The sequence below is a fragment of the Chiroxiphia lanceolata genome, chromosome 3 (assembly GCF_009829145.1).
Source record: "Chiroxiphia lanceolata isolate bChiLan1 chromosome 3, bChiLan1.pri, whole genome shotgun sequence".
In the NCBI taxonomy this organism is placed as follows: domain Eukaryota; kingdom Metazoa; phylum Chordata; class Aves; order Passeriformes; family Pipridae; genus Chiroxiphia; species Chiroxiphia lanceolata.
Window position 1 is genome coordinate 24,879,522 of NC_045639.1, and position 22,993 is coordinate 24,902,514.

General features: G+C 36.5%; 1 protein-coding gene across 2 annotated transcripts in view; it reads left to right on the forward strand.

The window, feature by feature from the left end:
• Window positions 1-22,993, forward strand: part of MTA3 (metastasis associated 1 family member 3) — a 133,209-nt gene that overhangs the window by 1,221 nt on the left and 108,995 nt on the right. For both annotated transcript variants that reach the window (XM_032682889.1, XM_032682890.1), the window contains exons 2-4: window positions 472-539; window positions 2,375-2,468; window positions 21,417-21,543. In XM_032682889.1, the coding sequence (XP_032538780.1) occupies window positions 472-539; window positions 2,375-2,468; window positions 21,417-21,543 (289 nt within the window). The remainder of the gene's footprint in view (window positions 1-471; window positions 540-2,374; window positions 2,469-21,416; window positions 21,544-22,993) is intronic.

A 22,993-nucleotide genomic window follows, 5' to 3' on the forward strand; every position in this document is an offset into this window, starting at 1 on the left:
AACAAGGATCGTAAAACGTACATTACTCTTTTGGACAACTGTACTGTCAGAGCATCTGATAATAAATTTGAGGCGGCAATTGTACAGAAATATCTGTCTCTGTAATCCAGAAACTCACTAAAGCGCTCAATTCTTAAATCTTCCCTAATCGATTACGAGAAACTGCTGCTTCTGTGTCAAGATTTATGAAGTGTGTGGATTACTGAGTTACAATGTAAGCTTCAGCACTAGGCATTTAACTTTTTTCCCAGTATGATTGTTAAAGCCTGTGTAGTGCAGTTATAACCAGAATTTAGGAACAAATTATGTTAAATCTCAGCATAGAAATACTTCACTTTCTTAACATTCTTGGAGACATCTTAGCCCTTTGAGGGCTTCTAGGTTTAGAATAAAAGTTTTGCACTAATAATGATATACTTTTGCGTATTGTTTTTTGGTATTTCAGCAACTTTGATTTTTTTTTCATTGCAGATTATGTTTATTTTGAAAATTCTTCCAGCAATCCATATCTCATTAGAAGAATTGAAGAACTTAACAAGGTACACAAATATCTAAAATTCTTTCTTAAGCTTTGACAACAATCAGTGCACTTGTCAAAAACTGAGAATTATTTCCATCCCATAAGATTTTTATTGCGGTAGGATTTTCTGGTTTGTTTGTTTCGTTTGTTTGTGTTGTTGGTGTGGTTTTTTTTTCTTCCTTGAGATTTGCTATGTGTGTTGTGTATGTTTCAGCTATTGAAATCTTGCTGTGTGATATCCTGTCATGCTGCCCTGTTATCTAAGGAAACACCCAGCTGATCCTTCCTGGTGAACAGGATTGCTCTGCTATAAAAATTTTCAAATGAATTCTCTGGATGATGATGACACTGTGAATCCATCTGGAATGACAGTGATCATGTCATGTGTCTGCTTTTAGATATACGTGTAAAAGAGCTGGAAGGTATCAGTGAGACTTTGCAGTGATCAAATAACAGAAAATGTGACTTCTGTGGCTGTTTATTGCTCTGTGCATTGGCAGCTGTGAATGAAGGATGGGTTTTTGAATAGAGGTATAGACTGTATTGTTTGTCTTCATCCTGGGTGTAATTTCCTGAAGAATGGAGGCTTTCTACACTGTCATCCTGGGGAAAGCATGATTATTTTTCTTCTCTGTTATACTACTAAGAACAGTGTGGGATTTTTATTTTATTTCATTTTTTTGTTAGCATGGCATATTTTTACTGTTCCCTCCAAACTTACTGATGCATTACATCAAAAGTTACTAATCAAAATGCTCTTCCTGATGTAAATAATGATAAATATATCCTTTTTTTCTCCCGGTGGTTAGAAAGTAAATAAAAAAAATTGGTGATCTGCAAATGGTTTTCTTATTATTAATGGAACATAAAACTACTCCATAGCAGACATCAACCACATTACCTGTTAGTGCTGTCCAACACGACATCCACTGCACTTGTGCATGGCAAATCACTCTGGACTTTATTGGAGAAGAATATTTTTTTATTTACAGTAATTGAAGTGATCCCAATCATGTTCTGAATGTAATGTTTATTATCTTTAAACTGCACTGCTATAATTTAATCTTGCTCGTGCAGGGTAGAGCAGAGTCATGTATTGATTTCCCCCCCCATCCCCAAGACAGTTTGGAGGATGTAGTCCAGCTGTCTTAAATGTGAATGTTTTGCTTTCATGTGTTAAAGGTATTGAGCAAAAGTGATGTTATGCAAATATATAATTAAATGGTTTGGTTACTGTTCTACCAGGGATAAGAGGCTTGGGGGGTTTTTTGGTTGGTTGTTTTTTTTTTTTGTAAGAAACTTAATTAAAACATTATACTTTTCAGTTTTAAATGAGTAACTGAAGGTAATAAACTAATTTTATGCTTTTCATAATGAGAAAGAGGGTACAGTTCTTCAAATATTAGTAAATTCTTTACATTATCAGGCTAAAGGGCTGTAGTGACTTTTTCAAATAAACCATGTTATATTCAATGTGATTTTGAAAAAGAACACCAGAGTACTTTGAAATTTACATTTCTGTCTAAAGCTGTCTTGCAAAGAACTGTTCACAAGCTTCTAATATTTCTTAAGGATTCTTATGTTAGCACGATACTGGCATTACACCTCTGAACAGCTGAATAATATATAAATTCTGAGGACTAAATAATTATAGTTAATCCTGTTGTCTGATCTGAAATTGGTACTGGCCTCTGTCAGGAAGTTTTTAGTTATTGGTGTAATTCTGTTGATTTCAGCCTGACTAATCATGTGAGAACTACTGATATGAGGGAAAATCCCAAGCAGAGAGCATTTAATTTGTATTACTCAGCTGAGGAGGGATACATTCTGACTTGATTTATCTTTCTTTTGTAGACTGCCAATGGAAACGTGGAAGCGAAAGTGGTGTGTTTTTACAGGCGAAGAGATATTTCTAACAGCCTTATAATGCTTGCAGATAAGCACGCTAGTAAGTAGATTGTGTAGGGCATTTTCTCTTTCTATCACAGCCTGTTTGATTTCTACAACTGCTTAAAATTGCATTTCTTTGGCATGTGAAATATATATTTATATTAGGCATTAATTAATATCCAGTTAGGTGCTTAGCATTATCTGATACTGGCCCTGCTCCTAGCAATTGCTTCTGGGAATTAAGTTAAGCTGTATTAGTGTGACTGAAACTGTTCATTTGAAAAACAAAAAAAAAGAATATATAAAAAGAATATATTTTTTCAGCTGGAAGATACAGCTGTATTTCTTTTTTTTTCATGTCAAAAGTAGTGCTTGGTTGTAAGTCAGTTTAAGCTTAAGAGCATTTGTGAGGATTTGATTTGGCTTTTTTGAGTTAGACATAAACATGTATTGCATAATGCAAAGAATGAAATATATCACTGGAGATTGTAAAATAGCTATTATGTGCTTTTATGCTAAATGTATATATTAGTCAGAAAAGTAGTATTAAGCATCATATAATTGAGTTGGTTTTTTTTCAGGAAAACAAGTGCTAATAGGTGAAGAAAGCCCCATTTTCATCATGAACCTAACTTTTTTTAGTAGCTGCCATTTGATTTACAAGTGAAATACAATATTGTTCCATAATTTTATAGTGAAAAATGTAATTCTGAAGAGAAAAGCAGGACATAAAATCTGAGATGTTTGAGAAAACAGTTTTGCAGAATTTATTTGTAAAATTCTCCAACCATTTTTGTAAGTAACTGAAGTGTGAAGTATGTCAACATCCAGAAGATTTCTTCCCATATACTGTTAAATAACATTTTGCTTATAAATGCTACTTGAGTTTTCAAAATTAATTGGTGAATAAGTTATGTAGGGATTATAAATCTCTAATTCATCAGGATGGTTCTCTTGAAAGACATTACCTAATGCCAACTTCTGTGTGCAGATATATGATGGAGTAATTAGGCACTTTAAAAAATAACTTACAACTTGTTTAATGTCAGATTCTGGTAATCTTGCTCATTCAGGTACGGTTAGTAAAGAGAAATAGTCAACTTTTGGCTTTTGTTTTATTCTTTCATTGATCCTAGAGAAGTGGAGGTGATTTGAGTATGTAGTACTAGCTTGGGTTTTAAAGAAAGAAAATACATCTTACTCATGTTCTAACGGAATGATTTAATGTTTTCCTAATATAGTTGGGCACACTTTATAGTTACTGGTGACCTATTTTATGGTCATCACCTCCTGCAGTCATTACAGTCTTTTGAGTTTTTCCATTTGAATTGTATAGAAATACAGAACTTCTGGTGAGCTTCAGTAAACTTTCCAGCTAATTTTTTTGTTTTTCTTTTCTAATGGAGAGGGCAAGAAAGGATTAAAAGGATAACAATTTTACTGGAAATGCACTTTTTTTTTTTTTTAGTTTAACTTTTAAAACATGAATCTTGTACATTTCTTTTTCTTTTGTCGGCTTATTGTTTAGAAAAAGGGTGTGTTAGTCCTGTGGGCATCATTCGATCTGGAAAAGTGAATAAGATTTTTCTATTTCCTTTGTGAGTTGGCCATTTTGTCAGCACTTCGATATAAAGGACTTGTTGACGGTCCGTTGCTCTTCTACTATAGCATACTAGGAGTTTGTTGGTGTCACTACAAGTACCATGGAATCTTCTATGGTGTGTTCTCTGTTGAGATTCTCTTGCTGTTTTCTAGCAAGAAAATAGAAATATAGTTTCCAGCTGGTTCAACAAGTATCCTTAGAATGCCTTTCTCTCACAGGTTAAAGTCATCTAACCCAGTGTTCTTATGAATTAAGTTTCTCTGTGGATGTTTTCTCTGGACACAATGGTTTTTTTCCTGACCAATCTATGGAATCTGTTCTACTAAGTAATCTTCCCAGATACTTGTTACAGCTACAGGGGGAAGAACATAGCTTATATCTTTGTACAGCTCATACAACAGATGTAGTTAAATGTCAAATCAATTTAAATGCTTTGATTCTGGAATACCACAGTGTTCTGTTTAAAAATATGATGTGTGTAAACAAAATATTTGTATATTTATGAATTGAATGTTTTGGAAATGTTCTGTGTAGCTAAACATGATGCTACAACACTTCTACCTGGCTTGGTATAAAATAAATGCTAAAAGATACGAGTTTCTTAAGGAATGGAAATACTAGTTCAGTCACTGATTTCTCCTGTGTACCTGTCTAGAGAAGTCTTTTAAGTATAAGATCTGCTTGATCTTTTCTAATGATATTTTATATTGTTAGCAATTCTTTTTTTTCTTTATGATAGAGAAAACTGTCCTGAGTTACTCACTTCTCAAGACTTTGTCGGGGGGGATTGGGTTTTTTTTTGTCCCATTTAATGAAAGAAGAAAATAGCTTTTTAAGAAAATATTTTGGAATTTTAAGAAGAAATTTTCAATAACTTGAAAAAGCTTCAAAACTATTTAAAAGAATGTTTGGGAAAAATGGAATGAAGTTGATCTCTGACTATCACTGGTAGAGTCAGTTTACTCTTTCTGTGGTTTAGAGTTTTTTTGTTTTGTTTTGGTGGTTTTTTGTTGTTTGGTTTTTTTTTTAGGTTGTCATTCAAAAGGAGGGGGGGGAAATTGAGTTTTCCTTAGACCATCCTAAAATACTCAGGTACAGAGGAGTTTCTTTGATTTTTAAAGAATGTCACTAATCTGTGAGAAAACTGTATTGCCTTCCTTTTTTCTCTGGTGTTTCTGGTGGAACTTAATTAAGGAAATTTTTATTTGTCTACTGGCATCATCTATGACATCAGTCTAGATCTGGGAATAGTTCTAGAAGCTGACTGTAGCCACTGAAGTCCAGGGGTTTGGAATGTTTAAGGGTCACTTGAGGACTTTATATTTTCCCCCCTTTGATTTCTGTTACTATAAAATGGAATTTATGTTAAGGCCAACTTGAAAGACAAACCAAAATACTCGGCTTCTTGATCCTGTGCAGCCTCCTGAACTGAGAAGGAGATTTCTTTTGTAGTGTTAACACTCACCAGCTCTTAGGTTGTAGTTACGACCATAGGGTCACTGCGGGGGAGCCATTCCTTTCTTGGAATGAAAGAATTGACCAGAAGAGTAAGGCTTACTTCATAGGGAAAAGAAGGGTGAGAGAAGAACAGAAGATGGCAGGCAGAGCTATTGCCACAGATACTGAAGTACATGAGTGAATGAACTTGGAGAGGTGGGACAGAAACACTCAGCTCATTAAAATGGATGAAGCAAACATAAAGGGGTGGCACAGGCATGTTTCCTAACCAAATGGTGTGATTGAGAAATTGCCAACTGTAGCTGAATCTATAAAATGCAGATGTTTCTTTAGATAAAGTGGAATTAATGTAGGTATTTTAGGGCAAGGTTTTAATAGCTGTGGAGGGGAGACTGTATTAGCTGTGTACCAGCACTGGTTTTGGGTTACAGTGAAGGGCTCAAGTTCTGTATTTCCTTCTTTTGTAACAGATTTATCACAGATTGTAGAATATCCTAAGTTGGAAGGGACACACAAGGTAATCGAGTCCAACTCCTGGCCCTGCACAGGACCACCCCAAGAATCACACCATATGTGAGGTTTATGCACTATTTCTTTCTTGAAACTGAGTAGGGGGACCCAAGTGCATGATACCATTTTTTACAGTTCTTTCCATTGTAAGTTCTTTATCTGGCCGTGTGCTATCATGTAATACTCTGTTTGAAGTTATTGTCTTATTGCAACTCCTCAGCCAGTTTTTGCCTAGTCAGCCATCTGGTGAGGGGGAAAAAAAAATTACTGTTTTTGGAGACCTTTGTCTCTTGATTTATTAAGAGAGTTTACTTTGACTTAGGTGTGCTGAGCTGCTGACTAAATGCCAAGAATATTTTTGGGCCTGTGAGAAAGCCTATGCAGAATGTATTTTTTTTCTCATTAACAAAGTTGATGCTCTTTATGAATGACATAGGACACAGTTAAAAAAGAAAATCTGAGACTCGCTGGTTCCAGTGACTGAAAGATCAAAGGTAAAATGAGATTTTTCTAGATTACAGAAGCTGAAGTAAAAAATCTTTTCTTCAATCTCAGTTGGTCTTTGTAGAGGTCACTTATTGGCTTTACTTCTTGTAGTTGCACTTTTTTAGGACTTCTCTTATTCTTTTGCTCTTGATCAATCAAGTTTCATGTCATACTGCTTTGCAAAATGGTGTTTCTGCTACAGAACTTTTGTACCCAGTAGATATCCAAGAGGAAAGAAAAAATTATGCAGTGATTCCTGGTTATAGAATCATTAGGGTTGGAAAAGACCTCCAAGATCATCAAGTCCAACCTCTGACCAAACACTACCAAGCCCTCTAAACCATATTGTGAAGTGTTGAACAGTTGGAGTCTGTACTCAGTTCTGACCTTGGTATGACATTAACGTGTTGTGAGCAGACACAAATCAAGTATTCACTTTGTACTTTAGTTTACTGATCTGTAAAGTAATGCTCTTATTATAATTTCTTATTAAAGTTGGTGGAAAATATTTAATATACCAATATATTTTTATAGCTCCTGTTAAAAGATCTCAAAGTGCCTTACAAATACTAGGAGTTGATTTTCTATATAATATCAAGAATATTCCAGCATTTCTGAAAATGGCTTGACTTTGCAGAGCAGTTTAGCTGCTGTTGAGCTCTGCATTGTCATGTAAAGATGCTCTGTATTTGAGGGGAGGAATATTTTGCATATTGTCTGTTACTTGCCAACACTCCAGATAGATCCAAGAGAATGAAGCTGTTAATTTTCCATCTGATTTTTGAGAAGCATTTTATTTCAGTAGAGCAACAGACTAGCAGGTAGCATAGAGGATAGCAAGAAAATAGCTTAACTTGAGCAGTAGGGTTTAGCAGGTTACTCACTAATGTTCCCAAAGATACGCAAAACTGAAATGTAAATTCCTTTCGTGTGTCATCAGGGTTTTTAATATATGGTTGCTGTTGCATGGTGGTGTTCTTAATGCTCAATTCCAGAAAGAAACATGAGTTTTTCTTGCCCTCTTCACCAATCAAAGAAATAAAACTTAGAAAGTTGTATGAAAAAAATTATGTGTGTGGAGATCTTGGGGTTCAGTAAAGAACTCTGGAATACTATGTTTAAAGCACTTTGTATTGTTTGGTATTCTATTATCTCGTCACATATTTGAGTCAGTGTAATTCAAAACATTTATAAATTAATATTACTGGACTATTTTCATCCAATCAGATTGTAACACAACCAGAAACTTCATGGATATTTTTTATTTGATCATGATTCTTTTTCATCATAGTCGTTCTTGTGCATCAAACTAAACTGTTATTTAGAAAGGATATAATGTTTCTTTAATCACAATAACTTTTCTGAAAAATCACTTTAAGATGACTTTTCCTTTCACTTAGCTCAAGTCATATAATGTCTTGGCATAAAAAGTAAGTTTTGACCGGAGATTTTGTTTAAAACTTTAAATTGTCCTTTTTTAACCCATTAGTTCCCTTGGTACCTGTTGTCTCCACAGCCTATGTTCAGTTAGAAGCATCTTTAGTGAAATTAATGTGAGAGATGAATGTTAATTCTTCCACTGCATATGTAAGATCTGTTTTCTCCACCTTCATAATTTCAAATGTTGAAATAATTCATAGTTTCCCTCAAAAAAACCAACCACCCAACAAAAAGCAACCTCATAGTGAATGCTTGTACTGTTCAATCCTATGTACAACTTCCACAGAATGAATTAAGATAGTTCAGCTTGCTTTGCTGGTGGTGCTTGTAGAGGTTGACATCCATCCTACAGAAAAGGATGCTCTAAGGCATAGAGAGTTCTCAGTTACTGTTTCAAGGGAGTTGAAGTTTAAAGAGCTGCCTGCTGAGCAGGTGGTCCTTTGAATGAAAAGATGATAATTGTATTGCACTGGTCTTGATACAAATAAAACAGAAACAAGACTTTTTGGGTCTTGCTTATGGTCATGTGGGTGCCAAAAAAAAAAAAAGTTGTCTTTAGAGCTCAAGAGTTCAATTGATTTGTCTCTTACAGTAGTGTGTAAGTGACTCTTCCATGGAATTTACTGGCTTTTGCAAGGTTTTCTGTTGGTTACAATTAATTTTTTTCACTGCGCTTGGTGAGGCAGCCTCTCTTGCTTGCTGTTAAGAAAAGAGATATGTTGATATTACCCTATGATAGATACTATTTTTCTGAATGTTAGGGAGGGAAGGGAGTTAAGGAATGGAAAGACAGAGTTGGGAATCAAATACAGGAGAATCTCTTGAAGTGTACTGAAGGAAGAAGGCTTGGCTGCTAGATGTGCCTGAGGAGTAGATGAGCAGACTTGTGTAACTGGTTCAGTGTGATACTACCTTATTAATCTCAGTGCTTCTGTAAATATAAACTAGCGTTTTGTTTGCAACTCAATGTTTCTGGCTCTGTCATGTCTGTCCACACAGCCCCACCCACCCCTTCCCTGTGAGTCCCCAAGAATTTGGAGAAAATTAGTGTTGACCTGTTGTAGTGGTGGACCTTTAGATACTTAGTCCCTTTTCTTTGAGGAAAAGAGGTCTTTCAAAAGTCTGTACCCGAGCAAGCCATTAGAAGACTTGGGTTTGTTTTGAAGATGGGGTGGTAAACAAAGACAACCCCAAATATAGTAAGGGAAGGAAGTCAGGAAAGTTTACTAGTATGAGTTCCAATTGCACTTTTGCTGTTGAATGCTAATGGGTCAACTAATAGAGACATGTAAACTAAGCTCTAGCAAATTCAGATGTGTTATGTTGATTCTGGCAATCCTGAAGTCTGTGATATGGGAGAGACACACCCTAAGAGGACCGTTTAAGGATGATACAGATAACAAATTCTTTAATCAGTGACAGAGTAGCTTTTATGCTAAGGCATAAATATATTAGTCTAACTATCACTTTCACTAGAAATGAGCTTGAGGAGTAGGCTTTTTTTTTTTTTTTTTTTTTTTTTTTTGGTGAGGAAGACATCATGACCTCTTTGGTCTCCTGAGACAGTGGAACATAAAGTTTTTCTTCATTTACCCAGCAGAATGCCATCATTTGTAATTTATTTGGAGAGGGGGAGAAAATTCAGAACTTACTGAAATACGGCAAGCCTTGTACAAAACTACATTCTTGTCTCCAAGGAGAAACTTGTCTCAAGGCTGGCTCCCTATTATCCTTTTCAAGGGTGCTTTGGGTAGTCTCATAAATTATGGTTTGGTCATTTGATTTTTGTGCAAGAACTGTATACTTGTGAATGTTTTTTTTTTCCCCCTCAACAATGAAAGCAATAAAGAAGCAGTAATGAGGACCTTTTTGCTTCTGACAATATCTGAGTCTTCTTTTCGTGACTGACATTTTAGAATTAGTAGTTATATTGTCTCATTAAGAAGTTTACTGTCAGCTCCAAGTATCTTGTGGAATTATTAACTGCTGTGGCCCTTCAGACTCTTCCTTTTGTGCAGAATGTCTTGTTAGGGTGTGAATTTTAATGATCTTCTCTTAATGAAGTGAATGGATTTCCAACTAAGTTCATAATTTTCGGAGTTTTTAGCTCTTATGGAATTGCATCTGAATTTTTGCATGAGCTAGCTAGGGAGTAACTGCTAGCTTCATCTTTTCACCTCTTAAGAACAAACGTATAGTTTTGGGCAACCATATGTAGATGAATTTTTTTAAAACTCAAAAATCTTATTTTCTGAACAGATAACTTAAAAGGCTTGAATACGTTGCTGTCAATTTTTCTGCATGTAAAAACAAACTAGACCCAAAATCTGGATTAATTCTGTGAATTTGCTGTGAAGAGTGGAGAGCTGCAAAATATCAGTTCATGTTTATGCTTAAAACTGTTTAATAAGTATCTGAAATAGAGCTTTTATTTTATTACTTAAATACTGAAATCATTTTTTTAATACATTCCCTTGGTGTGGAAGAACTCAGTGGGGTACAGAAGGTGGCATTTTTTTTGAGTTCTCCTACCAAAATAAATTCTTCACATTTGAGTTTTTAGAAGGAGACAGTATTCACAGGAAAATGCTAAAGCATCTTGCGTTGTCCTGTTTCCCTGTGTTCCTTAGGATTAATTTCCTTATGGTCAAGTTTAAATACACGTGTCGGTATTACTGTACTTGTTTGGGGTTTCTTCTGATTTTTGGAAAACATTTAACTGCTATCTCTCAGCTGCTAACTTTCTTGCCTCCTCTGTTTGTTAATTTTGCGGGCCACTGATTCTACACCATTTTCTCGGTACCTCCAAAATACGTGTAACATTTAAATTGACATTATTGATCATATTTTTTTGTTTCATAAATAGGATGTTTCACACCTCCTAGATTTCCATAATCTCGCATGGTTTTGCTTCTTTTTTTTTTTTGACTTTTCGCACTTTCTCCCCAGTGCACCCACACTGTACCAAATCACCTGAGGCATAAATTTTAGACTACAAAAACATTGCTAGGTTATCTCTCTCTGTAAAGCTCCAATTAGAGATGCATTTTACATCTTCAAAGAGTTCTCTGATAGTCTAATTGAATCAGTAGTTTATATAATTTATAAATCTGAATGATGTAAACTCACTATTAATATAGAAAGACTTTTCTTTCCCGTCATGCAGTGGCAATTAAATGTATGAATCAGGAATCAGGTCAGATTTAAAGACTTAGCAGCACTAATTCTTGAGTGTCTGTATCATGCAGTGGAGTGAAGTCTGCAGTAGTTGCCCTTGGTGATACTCACACACACATGTAACTGCACACATGATGGTAGAGGTGGAGCTTTTTAGCTTGGGCAAGGCACTGTGTGAGAAGGAGTGTAGCACGTCCTACCCAAGCTGATTCATGTGGTGCTGAGCGTATATATATGTATGGCATGAGCTATTATGAACTAGGTAGAAGTAGCAGATTAGATTAATATGTAAAGTGCTGGTGTTGTTTGTGTGTCTGCTAAAGGTAGCTTGCATGAGTAACAGGACTCAAAGTTACCATATATGTTGAGTTTGACATGCCTTGAACTGCATGGAATGGGTGGCTGGAATGGCTATGCTATTTGGCAGTGTGATTTGTCTGTGTGATCAATACTTTGTTTACTGTTTGTAACCCTCTGATCAAGTGCAGATTTGTAGTGTGAGCCTGCTTTGATTATGATTTTGATATGCTACACGAATGATTCTGATCTTTGCAGAGGGATTGTTTTGTATAATGTGGAATTCATCACTCCTATGAGCAAAACAAGTTTGAGTGGTAAAAGGCACAGTTTTTTCTCAGTAAAAGCCTGTTCTACATTTACAAAATTCCTAAAAGACTTTGAGGAGCTAAGTAGTTCATTTTGACTGTCAGCTACTGTCTGAATCCAAAACCTGTATGAAAATTTATCACAGTACATAGGATGAGTTCTCTGTGCAGGTTGCATAGTTGCTGGCCTATGCATAGAGCACTATGTATGCATACATCCAAGGGTTATGTGAGTACATGTGCCTTTTCTACTTGTACAACACGTTAAACATCTATCAAAAACCAGCACAACTAAATTAGCTAGCTTCCCTTTTTTGATATGTTGAATGATAGACTTAAATTTTCATTTGTGAGGGATTGTGACAGTGACACACAACACTGAAGGGAATCATGTTTCAGTTTCCTCTATTAAAAGTACAGCCTTGTTTTGACTTAAACCAGTGTAGCAATCGTTAGTGTTGGCAGAGTCAGTGACCTGTAACCTAGTCCTACAGAGTACTGTGGCTCTTTGCTGTGTGACAGTTCCTTTAGGCCATATCCTTTGAGTGATGCTGCTGTCAGGAGCGAAATCCTGATGCTGTTAATTCTCAGTAGGCCCTCAAGAGGCCAAGGGATCAGTTGCTAGGTATCATACAAGAAAAATGATTTCGATATATGGAAAGCTTTTATATTTGTATTTGCCTTCAAAGGGGAACTAGCTTCGTATACTTCCATAATGCTCTCCCCTTTCTTTTCTGTTTTTAATTTTTCTTCTTGATAGAAGGGGAAAAAGTCTAGAATCAGAATACTGGACGTTTACCATGTATGAGGTGAATAAGTGATGATTTTTGATATTTGACTTGATGCAAAAGAACATGGTATTTGACCGTGTTGTCTACAAAGAAAAGTGCTGAGCAGAGAAGAAAAAGTTAATTGGTTTACTTGACCTTTATTTCCATTTATTTTAAAAAATATGAGAATGGCACATATATTAAAATTTGACTACTTAATACAATGTGATGTTTATTCCTATGCTGCTTTGTTTGCTTATTTTTCCCCTGGCATCAGAATTAATAAATTAAAAGGTTTTAATAATTTAAAGTAATACATATATTCATACCTCTTCACACTTTTCTCCGTTTATATGTATAGTTCCTGTAAATTATAATCTCAGTATATCTGTACTTGATATACTGTAAAGGCATCAAGGAAATAATGTATGCTGGAAGGTAAATCTCTAACAGAGATGGAAAAAAGTTATCTTTCAAGTCTTACACAGACCATTAAAGTGAATGAACTCCTCATCCTGCTTGTCTTGTCAGGTCTATAGACAGAAAAGCTTTCTTATCGTGTTGTCATTGAGCAGGCGTTATCTTGTATGATATTCTTCTCATTTCCAAATCCTGTACATAGAGCTTTAATGTGTCTTGATTAAGTTTACTCAAGAACAGGATATACAAATCCTTTTTTTCTCTTTTCTTTCTTTTCGTTTTCTCCCTAATTCTTTTCTTTCTGCAAAAAATCAAACAAAATTCAGCCCTTCTGTAAGGAGATACTGTAGAAGAGAAATAATTTATGTTTTATAAGCAGAATCATATGCCATTCTGAGTAGGGGTAGGAAAGTGCTTGTACAATCTGTGCCTTTTCATCTCTGCCAACAAATTTTGAAAAGTTGTTTACTGGCTTTTGAGGATGTGAATTGAATGTTAGAAAAGCAGTTTAGATCTCTGAAACGGTGATTATTGTCACACTGAAAGAAAATGTCACTGTCGATCTTAAATCTGAACTTCAGGTTCTTACAGAAAACATAAGAGATTTTTTTGTGTGCTTAGCTGTCTACATGATATATTTATTAATTTTTAAATATTTACACTGCATTTTCTTAAGGAGAGGCAACTATGGAACTTGTTAACCAACTAGACCAAACAGACCTGTTGCCTGTGCTGAAGGAAAGACAATCTTGTTTTAACAAGATATGAGCACGAGTTTCACATGGAAATGGTGAAAATCTAAGTGGTGGGAAAAGTTGTTAATAGCATCTGTCTCGTGAAAATGGAAGATACATATCTCCCTTTTCTTAAAATCAGGTGTGATTGTTATTCATGCAGGTTAGGTGGCATTGTTACACATAACCTTTGTATTTCATGAGCTAGGTGATGGATTTAAAAATTATTTCTTAGGCAGTGTCAGATTTGCCATGTGCGCTTTTGTTCATGGGTGGTTTGCCAGCCTGGATTTGAGGGTAGAACTAAAATTTTCTGCTTCCTTTCCCGCATAGCTCTAAACATATGTACACCTTGGAAAAACTACTAATTGACTTCTGATTCAGCTGATGAGCTGGGTACCAGTTATTGGACATTGAAAACATTCATCATATTGCAAATGGCAGTGTCTGTGGCACAATTTTAAGTCTGCTGCTTGCTGCCACGAATGAGCTGCTTAAAGAAACGTGGCACAGGATTGTTGCTTCCCACATCCTGCAGCAGCTTGGTGCAGCTCATACAGGTATATACATGACCAAACACATCTTGGGCTCTGTAACAGGATATTTTCTTATTTGGAAGAATTTGCATTTGAGTAGGTCATACAGAAACCAGGTAAAAAGGAAAAATCTCGTTTAGGTTTATGATACAGAATTACCTGTTTTTTTACCATTGCCTGCATGTCATTGTTTTCGTGCTTCTATGGGACCCTTCTGTTCTGTAGTATTGTCATAAACTAGTTTGCAGTGCTGAATTAATAGGGTCAAAAAACAATTGTGCTTGCTCTTGCATTCATTCATTTTACATTTACTTTATTAGGATCTGTTTATTAATGTAGCGCATCATGATTCATACTACTTGCGAAGGTAATCCTTCCCTGCTTTCCACCCACAAGCTTCTTGCTCTGAAAAATCTCCAAAACCAGTTATCCAAAAAACTCACCCAGCAAGTTTTGGAAGGTGGAGTTTTATGGTAATGAACACTGTGATAGTTTTCATTAAATAATTTTGCTACAGGCCTGTGGTAAACTTGAGATGATTGCCCACTGCCATCCTGGGAATTGTTGTTATTGTAATGTGCTACTTGGGAGTACCCAAAAAAATATTTTGTGTGATTTTAGTAATAATTTTTTTATTGGAGAGTGTGGCATGTTAGTTCTTAAGGGTTGCACAGTAGTTATTTCTTTGTTTTATGATGTCCTTTAGAAAAATAATGATGAGGTAGTGCGGGAGGATCACTTGGATAATTGTGTACTAAAACTGGATAACCCCTTAGAGGCCACCTGTATGTCTGTGCTATCCAGTGGGAATGAAAAGTAGACCTCTTTCCTGTACATGAGTGATCAGTCTGGTTTTTTTCCTACCTGTAGAATTGCTCAGATTCATCCTTTAGATAGTAACATGCTATCTAAATTGCTTGTAATCCATGCAAACTGTGCTTTGGATTTCTTATTCTACCTGAAAGAAACAGGAAATATCAAACTGATGGTATATATTCAAGCAGCCATCTGAACATTGTACTGAGAGACGTGATGTAAGTCAAGCTGATTGATTTGGCTTTGGGAAATGCTTCCTCAGTCAAATTGATAGTGTAACCACGCATAGTTTAGCTCGCAAAGTTGATTAAATGTCTTCACTGCAGCACTAGGGGGTTAACTCTCACAGCTAAGTTAGAACAATGAAACATGTAGCAAGAAGCCTGACGCAGATGAGCAAATTGGCGAACTGCTCACCTAAGAGAGCTCTTCATTCACAGTCTGAATAGAATTGTTCAGATGGTTAGACTTAATGTTTATATGTTGTACTCAATTTGGCAGTAAATAGATTTACTCCTCTCCCCCAAAATCTATTTTTATAATTCTTACTGCTGTAGCATCTAACTACCAAATGCGCACTTGATGTTTTTGCACAACCAGCTAAGCTTAAAAGAGACTAAAACAGCCACCTTTCCTTTGATGTGTGGTAAACTTGCTGCTCTTCAGCATTCTCAGCTTTTTATCTGTAGGCTTAAAAATATGTTGTTGATACCTATGATGTGTATAGTTTTTGGGCTGAGTGTAAAAGTAAAAGGTATACAGAAAAGGAAAAAAAATTAGAATCTTTTCTGAAAGTGAGGCTTAGTGGCATTTTTTGAACTTGAAATTCTGATCTAATACATTCTGATAAAATACCTCGTTAAAGGTATTTTAACAAACCTGGTGAAACTGCTGTCAACTCTACAGATGGGGTGTTGATTTAAATCTCTCCATCTAAGCTTGCATAGGCTGGATGCATCTAAGCTGAAGTATGGTTTCAGCATTGGAAGCAATTAAGTTTAAGATGTAGAAAGTTAATGGACCATAGGTTTGGGTATTCTGCCACTTTAATTCAGTGTCAGTCCGTGCTGCTGTTGAAAGGAGTGGTCTTGGTTTTTTTTGCATTACATCTTCCCAGTTTGTCTCCTGCTGCTTTTTTCTTTTGTACCAGCACTAGCATTCTTGGTAGGCCTACCAGGCAAAGTAATTGGAATCGATCTGGGTTAAGGGACAACCAGATGAATAAAAAACTAATTGCATGACCTGAGTCAGAGGGTGGTGGTTAATGGTTCACACTGTGTGTGGAATCCCATGGGGATCTATATGGGAACCTGTCTTTATCAGTGACTGGAGCAGGCAGTGTGGTGCACTCTCATCATGTTTGCAGGTGACACAACACGGGGAGGGGGGATGACCAGGTGATAGGCTACTTCAAGGGAATGGCTGGTGTTCAGGGATTCCTAGAAGACAGGAGGAGTGGTCCATCAAGAACATAAATATATTCAGCAGGGACAAATGCCAAGTCTTGCACCTGGGAAGGAAAAGCTCTTGGCAGGTATATAGGGAAGAGAGGGGGTTAGGGGAGCAGCTCTGCAGGAAAGGCCCTGAGGGCACTGGCAGACAGTAAATCCCTGGCAACTAAGGGAATTGGCCAACAGCATCCTGGACTGTATCACCAGGCACATAGCCAGTAGATCAAGACAAATGATTATCCCTGATTATTCAGCACTTCTTGCATCACATCTAGGTTTTAGGTCCACAATATGGGGAAGTTGCTGATAAATTGCAGCACTTTCAGCAAAACCCACCATGATGGGCATTTGCCCTGCTAGGATTGGCAGCAGGAATTGAGCTTGTTCAGCTTGGAGAAGAGGTGGACTCCCAGTGCCTATGGGGAGGTTATAGAGAAGATGGAATTGACTCTTGGCAGTGATTAAATTGAAACAGGAGTGATTCAGATTAGATATAAGAAAAAGGTTTTTTTCCCATGACTGGGTGCTGGAGAGGTTATGTGGTTTCTGTCTTCAGAGAATTTCAAGACCAGCTGAATAAAATGCTGAGTAACCTGGACTGACCTCACAGCTGAACCTACTTTGAGGAATACTTTGTACTAGACCTCCTGAGGCCCCTTCCAGCCTGAATTACTCTGTGTTTCTATGATTCTTGGTTGAATTTCCAGATTCCAGTACTGTGGATTTGAGCTCTGGAATGATCCTGCTTGAGAAGGGAGGTTGGACCAGATGACTCGCTGTGGTCCCTTCCTGACTGATTTTGTGATTCAACCTCTAGCTGGAAAGAACACTGTCAGCAATTAGGTGGCAGTAGAGGGAGAACTTTCTTGTTTCTTTAAACAGTGAAGATTTACACCTCTTTCCTGAAGATAGTCTTCAAACTAATCTCTTATTTTCTGTTGCAGTGGGCGAGGGGAGCACATGGTGGGTTATTTTTACTTATTAAAGTTGGAATAGTATGTCAGAGGAATTTACCTTATTTGCCAGCTGATGGTTAACCATACAGTTGTTGAAGTTGCATTTAAACCTTTAAATGTCTTTCAGGATTTATTTTTTAAGTTATTTTAAAACAATTTTGTATTAAATAGGAGTATTGTATTTCTAGAGACTTGCCCTCAGTTTATTTTCATTTATTTGTAAAAATAAGCTGTCCTTTCTAGGGGCAAGCTTGAGTCATCACATAACTATAAACAGAGACACTATACAAAGTTTAGGTGGCATGGGCAGTTGTCTCTTCTCACGCTCCCTAATATACCACCATTTTCTAGCAGCAAATTCCAGAAATTAAATGGAAGAGGAAAAAAACACATGTTTTTAGAAGTGGCAATGCATATGTAAAATGAGTGAAGATTACACTTTCTTCCCAGTATCCATTGCTTGACTGAGTCAGTTAAGTCTTATTTATATCAGAGGGAAAAGAGAAAGTCTGCAGCACTGCCACTGAAAGTATCACTGGATGACTCTGGTTTTCAAGGTCAAATTAAGTATTTACAATTGATGTTAGAAAGCCGGTATATAATAAATAGACCAAAAGATTTTAATGGTCACTGGAGATGCCTGCTTTTGCTCTCTGTGATTTTTTTCCTTTAAATAATGAAATATTTGTTGTAAACCAGGGAAAGTACTACAAAAAAGCATTATCTTAAACATAGCTCAAGTCCTAAAGGATATTGTGTCATTTTCAAAAACTGATTATACTCATCTTTGTAGTCATACCTAGGACTTTCAAAACATTATTCAATTGAACAATTTTAAATTTTTTTTTTTTTCTCTCTAGTTGTGGAACAACGAGGCCTGTGTATGTCATCATATTGCTTCATTAAAATATTTGTTCACTCTGAGCCATTGCTTATTTCTCTCCCCAAGTGCTGAAATGTGCTTATCTTGGTGATACTTTATGGCTTCCTTTAGGTACCTCTACATTTCACTCCTGTTGATAGGAATAATCTCTCCTTGAATAGCAAGTTGAATTTCATATGTACTGCAAATCAAGTCAAAACCATGAAGAGATCTCTCAAACTACTGCAAGTTTGTCACCACTTCCCTTCTGATAGTGTTAAGGCATGAACTGTGCAAAAACCTAATTCAAAAGCAGCTGTCTGAAGGTTCTTCAGATGCAAAATTCTTTGTAATGCCATCAAGCAAATTCAGCTTTCTTACTTCTTTGTGCTCTTCAGTTTTTCCTTTCCTGGTACAGATTCGTGTGACTGCTGGGACAAACTATTACTTGTTTTACTAAATGCTAATCCTACTGTTAGAGTTGTTTTTATATTATAATGCTAAAGAAGAAAGTTGTAAAATTATCCTGATGGTAAATTGTGTTGAGTGGATGGAACTGTTCTGTGTCCGGTTCTACTTAGTACTGAGCTTGTCAGATCATCATGAGTAAAACATATACTTTATTTCTAAAAATACAACAGAAAGAGTTACCTTGTTCATGTTTAGGTTTGGAGTCTTTTAGGAGGTGGATGTAAGAGACATTCAGCTTTAGGCTCTTAAATTAACATTTTCAAGTCTTATGTAAGATTAGTGCAATAAATATGATTAAAGGGTTTTTTTTTTTTTAATTCAAATTCTTACACTGAGGGAGATATTGATATGAGCATAGGTGTCTAAAACCATTTTAAACTCTCTGGAATATCATTTCTGGATTCTTGCAATCACTTTAAACCAGCCCATATTGTCCTGTGGTTTATGCCTTACCTGCAGTCAGGTGTTTTCAAAATGTTAAGCTAATGTGGTCCCAGACACTTGTGTTTGGATGCCTAAATTATTTAGAAAAACACTAAAATGAGGACAACCAAAGAAATATTCATGCTTGAGCTTTGAAATACAAATGTAGCTTGTAATGGTCACTTACTGTAATAAGCAGTTATAGAAATTGATTGCAGGAAACATTGGTTTGGTTTAACCCCAACCGGCAACTAAACAGCACACAACAGTTCGCTCACTACTCCTGATGGAATGGGGAAGAGAACTGGGATTAGCAAACAAAGCAAAACAAGGAATTAATTCACCACTTCCCATAGGCAGAAAGGGGTTCAGCCATCTCCAGGACAGCTGGGCTTTATCACACAAAAGGTTGACTTGGGAAGACAAAACATCATCACTCCAAATGTCCCCCCTTCCCTCTTCTTTCCCCTCCAGTGTTATATGAGCACGATGACATATAATATGGGATATCGCTTTGGTCAGCTGGGGTCAGTTCCCACATAGGTCCTGGCTGTGTCACTTCCCAATTCCTTGTGCCCCCTCAGCCTCATTGCTGGTGGGGTGGTATGAGGAGCAGAAAAGCCCTTGGCTCTGTGTAAGCCCTGCTCAGTGGTAACAAAAACATCTCTAGGTTATCAACACTGTCTTCAGCACAAGTCCAAAACACAACCCTGTACTGCCACTGAAGAAAATTGACTCCATCCCAGCCCAAACCAGTACAAACATAACCTTTTAACATTAAATTCTATTTTTTTTAATGTAATTACTTGCCTTATTAAAAAAAATGCTTTGCCTTAGCATAGAATTTTTTTGTTTGTTTTTAAGCTTTCTTTATTGTCAGTACTGTAGATGCCAGAATAATTCTGAACTGAGTTTTGGTCTGATGTGAACCTGTGCATGTGTCAGGTGAGGCTGTGGGCTGTCCATGAGACTTGGAGGATTATTGTTTTCTACTTTGTTTTTCTTGTTCCATCTCTCCACAAAACATACCAAGAAAAGGAGGGGTATGGGGGTGTCTACAGCAAGATAGGCTTAAAGTAAATGGAACTGAATTTGAAGAAGTTGGTTATATCAGGGTGTGTTGTTATATCACTTTTGTGGAAAGAACTATTAGAATTGGAATGAACTACACACGGACATGATTAAAAAAATAGTAGTGTTGCATTTGGAGAGAACTGTGGTTGCCATGAGGATGCAGGCAGGCTTCATTTTGAAATAGTGTCTGTAGGTTGGTTGTAAAAATGGTTATTATTGGTAGAGCAGATGATGTCATCTGTTGTAGGTACATGAAATACTACCTCATTCTGAGGTTCTGTTGTTTAGTTTCTGAGAAGTATTTTGTAAAGTACACTTGGTTTTGCAGATGATGGATAATTTGCCAGGTAGAAAATTGCCAAATCTTAAAGAAGTTATTAAAGGGTCTATGTTTTTGCACCCATTATTCAGAGACACTTTTTGCCCTTTCTGGAATGCTAGAGGAAGGACAGATTCAAGTTCCCCATGTCCAAAGAATCCACTAGGAAAGCAGATTTCAGCCAGGGTAGATCCCAGGGTAGCTGTTTTGAAGAGCCTGTCATTGTTAGCAAGGCTCAAATGTGTTAGCAAGCACTGTGAACGTTACTCTTTAACTCTCTATGTGACTCTTTCTAGTATCTGCTTTTATTTCTTCCTATTTTGCTTAAAATAGAAATAATTTTAAATCCTACTTAAACGTGAAAATACACTGCATTTATTGTCTGTATCTAATAAGGTTAACGTAGTGGAAGACAGTAGGCTTTTTTCAGTTTTCTTAAACTGTGATTTTGCAGTCTTAGGCTGCAACTGTATTTAGTAAATTTCTGTTCATAGAAAGTATGCTTTTCCCGAGGACTTCTGTAAAAGTTTTAGTAATAATAATATTAGCAACAGAAAATGAAAACCAGGACTGGTCAACAAGCCAGAAAGAAAAAACAGATGAAAGAAGATGAAAAAAGAATGAGTAATATCAGGATTGTTTTTAAGCTATGTGAAAGACATCAATGCGTAGTACAGTAAGAGAGGAGCATAATTTTTAAAGAGTTAAAGTAGAAGTGTATAATTCAAAATACTTAATATTCTGTCAAGTTACATAAACTGTAGTCTTGTTAAACTCATCTTTTCTTTGAAATACTAAAGGAGGTTGCTAAGGGGTGGGGGGGATGTCAAGTGAAATGGCTGCAATGATGTTATGCAACAGAGTTAATTTCGACCTACGCTCTGCTTCTCTGCAGAAGAAGTTGAAGAAGAGTCTGAAACTACAATTGAGGTTGATTTGACTGATAAACAGAAGCATCAGTTGAAGCACAGAGAGCTTTTCCTTTCTCGCCAGTATGAGTCCCTCCCGGCAACACATATCAGGTAAGAAGTAGTAGATACCATTTCTCTGCGTGTTCTGCTGGGATGGATTGTCTGCCAGTAGCCCACCTGCCTGAACACGTCAGCCTTTGCCTTGCAAAAGGGTATAATTGATCTTACCTGAGTTGTGTCAGATTGTCCCGTGAACTGCTTTACAAGCACCTTTGGTTTCTCCTTCTGTTACTTGATGTTTGAGCCTTAGAAGAGACAAGAGTCTCAGAGCTCTGGCTTGTAAATTAGAGCAACAGTTGATAATTTGGTATAAAATCAGTCTGTAACTACTTTGGAAGAGTTCTTTTTTTAATCTGCTGGCCAAAGGAACTTTGACCATTTTGTCTGGCCAGGGAAATTGGAGATGGGTTTGGAAAGGAGACAGTGGCTCAATAATCGGATCTGCATTTTAGGGCTGCACACACTTTAAAGTAAAATTACCTCAGCTTACTTCAGTAACTGTGAAGAAGTCATGATTCTTTGGCTAAATGTTGCAAAAGCATTTCAAGTATTGTTTTAAATTGCCCTAATGCTAAAGTAGAAAGAAGCTTGCTAAAGCTCAGAAAGGATTTGTTGACTTCTATCTGTAACTGATGCAAACACTCATGTCATCTCTGCTTTAGTAGTCAAGAAAGTTTGTTTGTTTGGTTGGTTTTTTTTTGGTGTGTGTGTTGGTATGGGGGGGGATGATGAACCTAGAAATGGAACAGAGCACAGTGACAAGGGGGAGTGTAGCTAAGTGTGAAACAAGGTTTCTTACGTTGCATTCTAAAGGAATTTTCATTTTCTCATTACATCCAACTCCCATCAGCTATTTCAGGCCATAAATGTCTAGAAGCCACCAAAAAGAAGTATATATTATCCAATAGGAGAAACACTTTATATGTATATATGTATTTTCTCTCTTATTGGCAAATGTGTTGCTTATCTCTCTCACTGACAACACGAAACCTACAAGCTGGAAATTTTTGTCTTAATTTCCCATGCTTGATTCAGATACTTGTTCTGACTTTGAGAAAGTCGTTTAACTGTCAAACCTCTACTGCTCCAACTGTAGCATGGAGATAATAATCCTGTGCAGTTTCTTTTCCTTACTTTGACATTTAGATATTGAAATAAGGTATTCTCTTTGCAGAGGGAAGATTACATAGAAGAAGTATTGTAAATGTCTTTTCACCTCACAACTCAGGGAGCAAATGCAATAGAGGTTCTCCAGTATATACTTCACAAAGAAGGCAAAAAAACATGAATTCATAGTACATGCTGCACAACACAGCAGGCAAATGCAGAGTGATGACTTGCATCTACTTTTCAGAACAGATGAATGTTGTAGGGCTGTGCTGTCACGAGTTACTAAGACCTTTACCAGATGAATTCTGGAACAAGCTCGATGTAGACTAATGGTGTTTTAACAACCTTAACTCTGTTTTAAAAGGAAACAAGAAGGAAAATACTCTGCAAA